At 46.6% G+C, this 12,110-nt stretch overlaps 1 protein-coding gene across 5 annotated transcripts in view; it reads right to left on the reverse strand.

The window, feature by feature from the left end:
- Nucleotides 1-897: 897 nt before the first annotated feature.
- The window catches only part of LOC309814457 (uncharacterized protein), a 35,413-nt gene continuing 24,200 nt past the window's right edge, over nucleotides 898-12,110 (reverse strand). For 4 of the 5 annotated variants that reach the window (XR_014295684.1, XR_014295685.1, XM_082640351.1 and 1 more), the window contains 2 exons: nucleotides 4,893-4,956; nucleotides 898-4,787 (listed from right to left, as the gene is read on the reverse strand). Coding sequence is in view for 2 of the 5 variants with exons in the window: in XM_082640351.1 (XP_082496477.1) it covers nucleotides 4,570-4,787; nucleotides 4,893-4,956 (282 nt within the window). In the remaining 3 variants the exon portion in view is untranslated. The remainder of the gene's footprint in view (nucleotides 4,788-4,892; nucleotides 4,957-12,110) is intronic. The other variant, XR_014295686.1, reaches the window with a different exon arrangement.

Genomic DNA, 12,110 nt, shown 5'->3' on the forward strand with positions numbered 1-12,110 from the left:
AGAGCAGACCACGGCAGGCTATTGGGCTGACTTCCTGAAAGAGTTCTTCCTTTTGGTAAGAGACCGTAAAGATGCAATCTGCCATTTACTCGGGCTCCCCTTAGAAACTGTGAAGTCAGCCCTGGCTTTTCACTCTCACACCCTAACTCCTAGCAGGCACAGGAGTGACCCAGTGGGAGAGCTTGAGCCACGTGTGACCCACGTGGGGTCTCTGCCCCACCCTGCTCACATCGAAAGGGCCGTCTGGATGGCTTCCGCCTCAACCGTGGAAGCGGAGCCTAGACTCGCCCCGAGAGGCAGGTGGACACCAGACCCACTGTCAGAGATTGGTGAGCGGGGGCTGGGCCACCACTGTTTAGCTGAGAAGTGTCAGGCCTTAGCAGGGGTGGGAGACAGCCATCAGGGACCAGAGCACAGCTTGCAAAGTGAAAGAAAAGCCTATGGGCACCATGCAGGTAATACAAATGACCAAAATGGGTCACACAGGGAACACGAATTCGTTGCCAACCTTTAAAAATCATTAAATTTTATGTAAAAAACTGGGTTGTTGGTTTTTCCTTAAAAGAGCAGATGATGCGGGACCCTTAAGCCTGTATCCCACATGGAAACAAACAGCTACCACTGAGCAGGCGCTGTCTTCTCAGGAGGGCAGGCTTTCTCCAGTTTGCCAGACCTCACGACTCCTTTGTCAGTTGCTTGACCCCTGGGCCAGAGGGTCCTCGCAACTTGGTTTGCTGGGGCAGTCCCAGTTTAGGCCTATTGTCCTTGTTTAAGTATTAACAGCATCGCCCCCTCACTTTATTATATGGTCACCTAGACATAATGCACAAGCCACCACACACACACACACACACACACTGACCACTGAATTCACACAACCACATGTCAAGCACAGAACCCTGTTATAAAGTGATTTTATTAAATTGATTTGGACATACTGTAGGTCAAATAATATTTTCTGAAGATAACAATTATGGACTTTAAAGCTCGACATAAAATTAGTAGCTTCAAAAGTGTTAGTCATATTCCCCAGCAACAGCATGATAAAATAATTCAACTATGTAGAAATATAGAACTCTAGGACTAGCTGGAAACTCAGAAATCATTTAGCCTAATGTTCTCATTTTGTAAGTGAGAAAACTAGACTCAAAGATTAAGCGATTTGCCCAAGCTCACATACCTAACAGTAATACAGCTAGAAATCAAACCAATTTTTCCTAAACCTAAAATTCTAACAGTGATGTTTCAACTGGCTCTCTATCAACTAAAAGTCTAGGCTTTTCTCTAATGCTCCACACTACTGTGACATGGAAGTGTGTTAAGACACTACAGTAAATCGTAGTCGAGGAATTCAGGCCTGCAAGGGGCTTTATCAAATAACTAAGCCAGCCCTCTCTTTGTGAAAATGAGGAAACATGAGAAGCAACTTCCCAAGGGCTTGTTAACAGAGATGTCTGGATCAAAATTCAGATGGTAACAAATGTACCCCCAAATCCCACCTCCAGTTTCATGGCTCACCCAGTAAGTTATGTGCTCCTTTTAAATCTCCTTTATGCATTGAGGTTTTAGTTATACAAAAAACCCTTCCAGTCAAACAGAAGAAATTAATTCAAATATGAAGAGAAAATCAAGCTTCGTTTCAGTATTTCGATGACTATTTCGGGTAGTTCATTTTCCAACCTCTCAGACAGTGGACAGAGACCGCTAACCTGAACACCCATTTCAGAGCTTTCAAAGAGCCTTAATTTCCCCAAAGACTTCCTGAGCAAAAGGACTACATGTGGGAAATCAACGAGAATAGGAATGAGAAGGGAAACCAAGTTAAAGATTAGCTGCTTTGTGTTGTCATTGGGGACTTTGGGTCTTCTAAACATTCCTTGTGTTCCTCCACATGAGTTTTTAATACCAATCTAGCCAGAAAAAAAAAAAAGAAAAAAAAAAAAGGCCTATAAATGTCAGGATACTGAGCAGCTCAGTATCTCTCCCCCTCCCCGCTGCGCGCTGCCCTCACCGACGGCCGCCACCTCCTGCTCCGGAAGCTCCCCGGCGGGACCGCGACCCCCCTGCAGCCGCCCCTGTGCCGCCCCCGTAAAGGCCTCCCTGCCCGCTACCTACCGCTGCCCCCCGCCCCACCCCCACTGCTCTAAATCATCACCCTAGGTTATTTTCTCCGTTATCACTTAATCACTACCTCAAACTACATTATTTATTTGTTTACTTGCTTATCATCTGTCTCCTCCACCAGAAGTCAACGCCACGAGAGTAGGGCCCTTGTCTGTCTTACTCAGTGGTATTCCCGGTACCTGGCACAGTGCCCGGCACGTAGGAGGTGTTCAATAAATACTTGTTGAATGAATGAAGAAAGTTCACGCCTACAAAGGAACTGATATGTAATCCTCAATGAAAAGGTATCGAGGACTCCTACACATTACTGCCCCAAAATCACAGAATCAGAGACTATTATTGGTGAGGCCTCCTACCATCCGCTCCTCCTATGGTCTCCCCAAGCTAATAAGGGGCTCCCCTGGTTACCAAAGGAGCCTGAGAGGGCGATTCTGGATGGAGAAAAGTTCTAACTTTGCTTGCTTCTTCCTCCCTATTTACATTCAGCTATTTCCAAAAAAATTCAAGTTAAAAATATGTGATACGTAGCCACTAGAAAATTAAGTCTGACTAACGTAGAGACACAGTGATTAGCAGAATTCACAAAATTAAAGAAAAGTTCAAGGGCATGTATGTCTGTCAGTGATTTCGCCAACAGACAAAGTAAATGGAAATTATGAGTCACCTAAAATCTAAAATGAAATTTAATGCCATCTAGGAAGGGGTGGATATTTATGGGTATTTTGAGGATATACGGGTAAAATGAGTTCAGAAGTAACGGGATATATGGACAGATACGTAGAGGCTGAATCGAGTGGTAACCTCAGAAATACCAGAACGCGACTTCGTGGGAGCTGGCCGTTTTCAAATGCATTCACCAGTATGCTTGGATCAAGAGAAGGAAGGTCATGAGCTCCCGAAACAGGGGAGTATCTGGGGTAACTTTTAGGTAAAGCGTAGACAGAAGGTGACTCAGGAGGCTGGGCAAGGGTCATGGTTTCCTGTGTAGTGTTTCAACTACGGAGGCATCGCGCCAGAATCCCAGGAAACGCACACCCGCGACTGGGACCTCACAGCCTGTCCTGGGCAAACACGCGGAGGGAGGGATTCCAGATTCAAAGTCAAGCTGTGGAACACACTTGGCATGAATCCGAAAAATCAACCTCACACGTGCCTCTTGGAAAACAATGTTCTGCTGGGGCTTGCTGTAAAAATTTCTTGGGTCAATGTAGGTATATACAGGGTTTTCCTTCCTAGTGGCACTTACGGGTTTTTAAGATTTTTCTCTCTTAGCAAAACGCTTTATATAACTGATATTTTGAGATGGTTTCTCTCCTTTGTGTGCACTCTCTGGTGGATGCAGAGGCTGGTGCTCTGACTGAAGGCCTTCCCACACTCATCACATTTGAAAGGTTTCTCCCCCGTGTGCACTCTCTGGTGGATGCAGAGGCTCGAGCTCTGGCTGAAGGCCTTCCCACACCCACAGCATCTATAGGGCTTCTCCCCGGTGTGCACTCTCTGATGGATGCAGAGGCTCGAGCTCTGGCTGAAGGCCTTCCCACACTCATAGCATTTATAGGGCTTCTCTCCTGTGTGGACTCTCTGATGCATGCAGAGGCTAGAAGTGTGCCTGAAGGCCTTCCCGCACTCTTCACATTTAAAGGGCTTCTCTCCGGTGTGGACTCTCTGATGCATGCAGAGGTTTGAACTATTGCTAAAGCCCCTTCCACACTCACTACAGACATAGGGTTTCTCACCTGTGTGAACTCTCATGTGAATCTGAAGATGTGAGCTCCAGTTGAAGGCTTTGCCGCACTCGTAGCATTTATAGGGCTTCTCCACCGTGTGGATTTTCTTGTGTCTATTGAGCTTTGTCGTGGTGCTAAAGTCCTTCCCGCAATCATCACACTTATACGCCTTCTCTCCCGTGTGGTCTCTCCAATGGATATGGAGCTCTGACAGATGAAAGAAACCCTTGTCGCACTTGTCACACTTATGGGGCTTCTCAGCAGTGTGAACTTTCTGATGCATAAAGAGATCTGCTCTCTCAGAGAAGAATTCCCTACACGTGGGGCACTTGTAGATCATGTTTCCTATTTGGTACCGTGATTTAGCAGAGAAGGTTTCCTCACAACTACTACGGTTACAGGGCTGCTATTTCACAGAGTCTCTCACTTGGCCATGTTGGTGTTTATCTCAGGCCGGCTCTGTTCGGGAGGTTTAAGGTCGGCCTAAGCTTTTCCCTGCCTGGCTTTCTATGGAAGGTTTCTCCCTGCATAGTGCTCCTCACTCGGTATTATTATTGATTAGAAAGTGACCTTTACTTCCACGTGCACTCTGTAACTCGTTCACACAGAACTTTCTTTGAGATCCTGAGCTGCCAACATTCCAAGGGGCTCCCAAGGTAGAAACCTTTGCCTTTTTAAGCCCCCGGAATCTTCCTCTTGCAGAATAATCTCGTACTTCTCAGCTGCAGGAAAAGGCCTGCACAGCGTCCCCTGCAGCCAAGGGTGCGATACTGCGTGCCGGTCTCGGTCGCCAGGAGCCTCCCCTTGCAGAGTCACAGTGACATCCTGCCTCCTGCACATCAGACAGGAGCCTCCCAGGAAGCCAGCGCCTTGGGTCCAGGTGTGTCGGTCCTTCCTGGTGAGGATTCCCTACGCAGGGGTCACTCCGGTAGCCTCCTGTAACAGAAACATAAATACTGACACTGAACATGCCTTTCTTGTCCAGAAAATTGCTATGGATTCCATAATTAATTTTATAAACCTGACAACAGTAACACAGACCTTCTTGGACCTTGAGGAAGGAGCTCTGATCTTCCAGAGAGACGTGTCTCTTGGATTGGCAGGTCTGAAGAAGAGAATTTGTAGATATCATGCTCCTGTTCATAGCCCAAGTACATAATCCAATTACAACCACTTACTGTAATTATCTGAGCAACATCAAGGGAATACTATTGAACAGAAAAGAAATCCTCAGAAGACCTACATGTGAGTATGAGAAGCAGCTGTCCTGCATACATGCACAAGAAGGAAAACGCACTCTGCTTGGAACTTCAGAAGGGAAAAGGTTGCTTCTGGAGCTGAAACATAGTATCGAGTCACCTCCCAATCCACAGAAAGAATAAACAAATGACAGTATCAAGTGTCATTCCCTGGCTTCACTGTCCTCCATGGTGTCCTGATGTACCTGAGATCCAACTCCTCAACCTAAACACCAAGGTCCTGCATGGCCTTGCCCCCAAGCTCCCCGAGCTCACGCGTGGCTTGGTGTGTCAGCCACCTCTCCCCTACGTAAAGAAGGCCCCTGGCTAAGGCTCTACTGTAACTTCTTATTTGATTCCTTCAAAGCGCAGAGAACTTGTAATTATCTTATTGTTCCTTGCTTCTTGTTCTGTGTCCTGTACTAGATTATAAATGCCAGGAGGGAAGAACTCTGTATGTTGCTCGCTGTTACATTCTGGCAAAGGGGAGGTGGGGAGGTGTTTCAGTTAGTATTTGCTGAATGCATCTACAGAGTACTTTATGACACCTCCTCTCTCCTGCAGACATGGCCTGCTTTCTTCTGGTACAGCAGATAAAGGTACATTTTCCAGTGTCTTATTATCAGGCTTTTGATAACGAACATGGGACAAAATATATACCAAATAGAAGGAGAGGAAACAGAAGAAAATTCCAAAATATTCCATCTGAAATCTTTTGAGGTTTAGGATGCCTTAGCCACCTTTTCATGTCCTGTGCTTTATACTCAGTAAGTGATACTTCAATTAATTAATGAAATTAACAGATCTTAAAATAACACTCTCCATAATATGTTTTATATAAAGACAGGGTACATGAGAGACTGAGGAGATTTCTTCAACATTAAAATTGCAAAATAAATTGCACTGTTTCTAGATGGAAGTGTTAGAATAATGAAATTCAACTAGGTAAACAAAATTTCAGCAAAAAAAATGTAGTCAATGTCTGAAAAAGGATATATCATCTATCTGACCCAGTAATCACACTTCTAGAGCTCTATCCCAGATATACTGCAAAACAGGAATGACGGATGGCCCAGTTTACTGAGGCAGTACTTGTCACAGCAAAACTGCCGGCAACCCAAGGCCCGTCCACTGGGGAGTGGCTGCGTCAACTATGGGGCTTCATTCGGTGAACTACTGCTTCGCCATGTAAACCAGGGAATGAGGAAGAGCACGATGTACTGATATGAGCGAACCCAGGTAACACTGTTCAGGGGAAAAAAAAAACAAGGCATAGAATAATAGCTCAAACATGCTATCTTTTGTGCAAAGAAGGGGGGGAATATGAATTATTTAAATATGTCTTTACATGATGTATAAAAGTAAACATGGAGAAGGATAATACAGAATGAATTTTTTTATTGAAGTATAGTTAATTACAATGTTCTATTAGTTTCAGGTGTACAGCAAGTGATTCTGTTACACACATATATATATTCCTTTTCAGATTAGTTTCCATCAAAGGTGGAAGGCAAGATATTGTGTGTAGTTCCCTGTGCTATACAGGAGGTCCTTGTTGTTCACCTATTTTATATATAGTAGTGTGTATACGTTAATCCCGAACTCCTAATTTATCTCCCCACCCCCATTATCCCCTTTGGTAACCGTAAGTTTGTTTTCTATGTCTGTGAGTCTATTTCTGTTTAATACAAAATGAATTTAAATGGGAGGAAGGAGAAAAGGATGAAGTAAAGTTTCTCTGAATGTAACGTGTGATGTAGTTTTGACTTTGGAGACATATGAATGTTTATATATTCAAAAAATAAAATTAAATAAACAAGAAAAGCAATCCCTAAATTTTGAAAACAAAATGAAGAAAATGAACCTTAACTTTCACGTTGGTGACATATCCACAAATGACTTTTGAGTAGAGTAGACTGATCATACATACTCAGGGGGACATTGTGCTGATAAATAAAGCTGCAAAGAAGTCAAACTCCTTTCAACAGTTTAACTTAGTTAAAATAACGGTGGTGTATTTATAAAGTAGGATAATGCAAATAAGTCATTACAGTAATGTTAGAAACCAAGATTCAAGGTGAAACAAATGAGATACAAATATAAAATGAAAGGTAAGGAAAAAAATCCCATAACGTAAAATTTGACTTAGAAACATCAGTTTGAATTCATGTCTTTTTTTTTTTTTAAGGCTGTCCATCAAAAAGGCCTGGAGGCGGGCTTCCCTGGTGGCGCAGTGGTTGAGAGTCCGCCTGCCGATGCAGGGGAAACGGGTTCGTGCCCCGGTCTGGGAAGATCCCACATGCGGCGGAGCGGCTGAGCCCGTGAGCCATGGCCGCTGGGCCTGCGCGTCCGGAGCCTGTGCTCCGCAACGGGAGAGGCCACAACAGTGAGAGGCCCGCGTACCGCAAAAAAAAAAAAAAAAAAAAAAAAAAAAAGGCCTGGAGGCAATGACAACCGACAGCAATGGTCCCTTCCCTTACAGACCCTTTTCCACCAAATGGCACAGGGATCCTTGCAGAACGCCTGGTCTCAAGGCCAGAGCAGCACTTTATAAAGTGAGCCTGGGACACCTTGTTATGCCAGAATGTAAGAGAGTCACGGCCAAGGAACACAGATGCCAATTCATGAAGAGACTCCTGCTGGCCAAAAATGGGACAACTAAGCATCAGAAGGAATAATGAATGCAATCCACTGAAACACACTAAATATACAAAACCCCCGAGTTCACAAATGACGGCAAGGGCTGGGGAGAAGTGGAAAAAGAAAGAGGGACAGACAGAGGCAGAGGGACAGACTCAAGGCACTAGACTAAGCTGAAAGTGATAGGACACCAACTTTTACCTTTTCTGACACTTGGCAACTACAAGGAAAGAATGGAAACTCCTTCGTCTATGAACTGTCCTTCAAGACAATGCAACAATCCAGCCAGTCAACACGTAACCCTAACGAAACGCCTGATTCAGACCACGGTAAGAAATGGGCGAAAACATCAGATGAAAGGCTGATCGAGAACTTTTTACATTTGGAGGATCTGGCTGTCAACCCCAGAACCCACCAGTCCATGATGTCAGCGTAACTCCAAGGGGCAACAGGAAACACACAGCGTCACCTGCAACATTCCTGCCAACCACGCCTCCAGGACTCATTTTTATTTGAAGGAACTGGGAGGGCTAGAGGAACTACCAGGACACCAGCAGAAAAAGATCAAAATGCGAGGCAGTGCACAGGACGGCGACCCGTGTCTGCAAGAAGTAAATGGCATGGAGACAGGTGGGGGGGGGCGCTGCTCTAGATTACAAAGACTTGAGATAGAACAACCGTAACGGCCAAATGTAACTTGGAGACCTACCTTCTTCGGAATCTGATTCAAATAAGCCAGCTGCTGAAACGGGACAACTGGGGAAACACCGTTAGGCACTAGGTATCAGATCACACAGGAACACTGCTCCCTCTATTCGGTGTGATAATGCCTTTGCAGTTGTGTAAACAAATGTCTGTGTTTTTTGAGATTTATACTGAAGTTTGTAAGAACGAAAGGACACGATGTCTGAGACGTGTCCTCAAATGCTTTGGCCGGAATAAAAACGACAGGCAAAGCGCGTGAGGGAGGACTGCTGTAACCGCTGCTTCTGGGTGACGACAAATGATGAGTAAGCTGACCTATCTCCCTTTGTGTATGTCTGTAATGTTTCATGAGAACAAAACTGGTCAGTGTTGGGAAAACATTCTTTTCCTGCTCCTCTTGCAATGACAAACCGATCCCAGAGCCCGGCACGTTGCACAGAGGTGAAACTGAACTAAACAGATGCCAACCCTCCAATGGCTGTGACTTCCCCAGTCAATCCCGAGCACATGAGGACGTGTGCACCGCAGATGTCACTGGGGAGCAGAGGGGAGGGGACGGTGACCAGCAGGGGACACAGGGGGCAGTGCTGCACTCCGCCCTCCTTCCCTCCTCAGCTAGTTAACCGAGACGCCATGCGGTTCTCCTGGTGCGCTCCCTCAGCAACGAAGCAGTGAGGGCCAAGGCATCCATCCAGACTGGCCTCAGGAGAGGCTGACTCTGCTCAGAAGGGTGGAAACACCAAGCCCAGCGATGTGAAACTCCTACAGTTGTCGTACATGAACTCGTGCCAGAGTTTCTCTGGACAAGGAGTCAGGTACTGCCATTCCTTCCAGGGAAACGGCCTGGACGCACATGTAAGTCTCACCGCATGAGGGCAAGCTACATTCTGCAGGAAAAAGCTCAAGCAAAAGAACCTCCAGCAAATTTGCCATGTGACCAACCAAAAATAAAAGAAGGACAAACCACCACCAAGGCTCCTCACTGCAGCCTTTCCTAAAACAGCACCTGCCTCACTGCTTCCCTACATACACAGGAGACTGTCAACCCAGCGAGTAGGTCGATGCCACAGAATTCTACAGATCCCAGGGGCACAATGTCCCCAAGATTCTCTCACTCAAGACGATGTCTCCTATCCAATGTCCCAAAAGGGCTTTCAAGGGGACAGCCCATTGTTTTGACTGTGAGGCCACCTGGGAGACCTGAGGAGGAAGGAACCTTGCACTGAGGTCACCTGGCACTGCCACGGGCGATGTCCCATCTCTCCACGAGGCCTCAGGGGCACCCTCAGCAGTACAAGCCTTCAGTTTATATTTGAGGAGAACCTCTCAAATAGGAAGGTTAGGGTCCGGCTGAGAAGTGACAGGAAGAAAGCTTCAAGTAGCCCATCTGCCTCAAGTCCCCACCTTCCATGAAAAGAGCCCTCTTCTCTCCCTGTAGTTTGTCCATTAGCAGCTTTGCCTCATCTAAACCTTGTGACACCGAACAATACCTGAATTTGTACCCATCTCCCGGCACAGTTAAAAGTGAGGGATCAGCTAATAAACAACCGTGGCTGAAATGTGAGGAAGTAAAAAAATGAGTCCTAAATACAAAGAAACTATGCCCTGAGAGAATAAAAGCCCTGGGCCCTGGCATTGTAAAGGGTCATCTGGAAACAGAGACGCAGGATTAATGGGCTGGGAGAACGGAGCTGTTGCCCTTTGAGGGCTGATCGGGCCAAGAGCCCTCAATTCTAGACGCAGATTCAACCACCACTGTGCTCAGGAGGTAACACTACTACTGGACTGTGGTCTGAGGCACCGCGTCTGCTGCAGTGGCCTTGAATTTCCTTGCAGGCAGATATGCCTGAGAGAGAGGAGCCCGGTCTGGTCATACCTGCAGGGGGCAAAGGTCAAGAGGAAGGTACACAGGGCGACGCTGATTTTCTCTCCAAATTTCGGCCTGAATCTGTTGCAGAACTTGAAGATAACGGTCCCTACACTGTGCTGGGGAGGGAGATTCCGAATGTGGATTTTGAAAGAGGATTATTTAAACTACTTCTGTATATGCCTTTCACATATTACTCTCTTTTACACAGCTGTCCCCAAAATATGATTCTGCATAGGAAAAACGGGTGAACTAGTTTTTCACAGATTTCTTGTTAAAATGATCCGATGCTTGCAAAATAGAAGGACCCAGGCTGCACAGGGCAGGTGTTGAAGAACAAACAGAAGAGCGGGTGAGCAGGACACTGAGAGTCACTGTCCCACAGGACCCTGGTGCTGGGCCGACGGGAGGCGTCAGTGTGGCTGCACTCAGAGCAAAACCAACCACCCAACACAGAGGCGCAGGTCGGGAAACGGCGACCAGCAGATGCTCCAGAACGCTGACTCGGATCTGGATCACACTCAGCACAGGGTGGATGTGAAATCAAGACTAACCACCCTGACCCAGCAGGAGAGAAATCCAGTTACGCTCGTCAAGGAGTTGGCGAACAGAAGCCTCGCCCTCAGGCTGCACACGCACACCAGGCCGGCTGCTGTTGTGTGCTGTGCTGCAGGTCCTTCTACAGTATTATGGTTCCTATAAAGCATTAAATATAAACAACCCCGCCCTAGAGTGGCAGACTCTTTGATACATCAGTTAAATCTACGTCAACAGAGATCAAACTACCTTCCTATCTAGAACCAGATCTGCCAGAACATGTGGTTTATAGTTCTGTCACTCGAAGGGATAAGGGCACACTTTCTGGGACAGATAAAAATGAAACAGAAGAGGAAAGAAGACATTCCTATGCCTCCAGCCTCAACCAAAACCCCACCACCAACTGCAGTGGGCTGCACCGGCCATGTGACTCATCTCCCCCACTTGTAGAGCAGGCACTGTGTCACGGGGCCTGAAGAAGATTCTCAAAGATAACCAAAGTGCCGTAGCTCAGATGATGATGCCCTAGACTAGTCACTGTGAAATATAAAGACTCCAAATCAACGTCCACGTCTCTTAGTTACTGGGAAGTGTTTTACAGGAAGATCCCTGTGTTCCCAGTTGCCCTAACACACGTTGGTTCATGCCATGTTGTTTAGCGTCTGATTTTTAAATGATACTCAGGAGAATCCTGCTCACTCAGAAGCAGGCCTAGAAGAAAGTCATCATTGATGCAACAGTCCTGGAAATTGAACTCAGATGCAGGATCAGCACATGCATGCATGCGGGCATACGTTCCACGAGAATTTAGCACCCAGCATTTGTCAGGCAGCGGGCTGCACTCTGGAAGATCCTATGAAGAACACCACAGCCGTGGCTTCTGCATTCGTGTGGCTTACAGTCTAGGAGGGGAAGGAGACAGGCCCGGCATCGTTCAAGTGGTGCTGTGGCCGACCAGGCCCCAGGGACACAGCTGCACGAAGCGGGGCATCCTAACTAGTCTTTCGTGACAAGGAAGACTTCTAGTAAACTCTCCTTTTAGACCGAAACCGGAAGGACAAACCGAGTTAACCTGCAGGGCAGGAGGACAGAGGGTCTTGGCCTAGAGAAGGGCAAGTGTCTAGAGACAACCAGGACCACCAAGCCTAGGAGCACACGTTCAGCACGTGGAAGGCAAAAGGGGGGCTCTACCAGGTCATGGTGTGAAAGGACACTGCCTTAGAATAAAACTCTAAGGTTCAAAGTCAAAGGGGAGTGGGCAGCAACGGAAAA

The sequence above is a fragment of the Mesoplodon mirus genome (assembly GCF_964341445.2).
Source record: "Mesoplodon mirus genome assembly, chromosome: 13".
In the NCBI taxonomy this organism is placed as follows: domain Eukaryota; kingdom Metazoa; phylum Chordata; class Mammalia; order Artiodactyla; family Ziphiidae; genus Mesoplodon; species Mesoplodon mirus.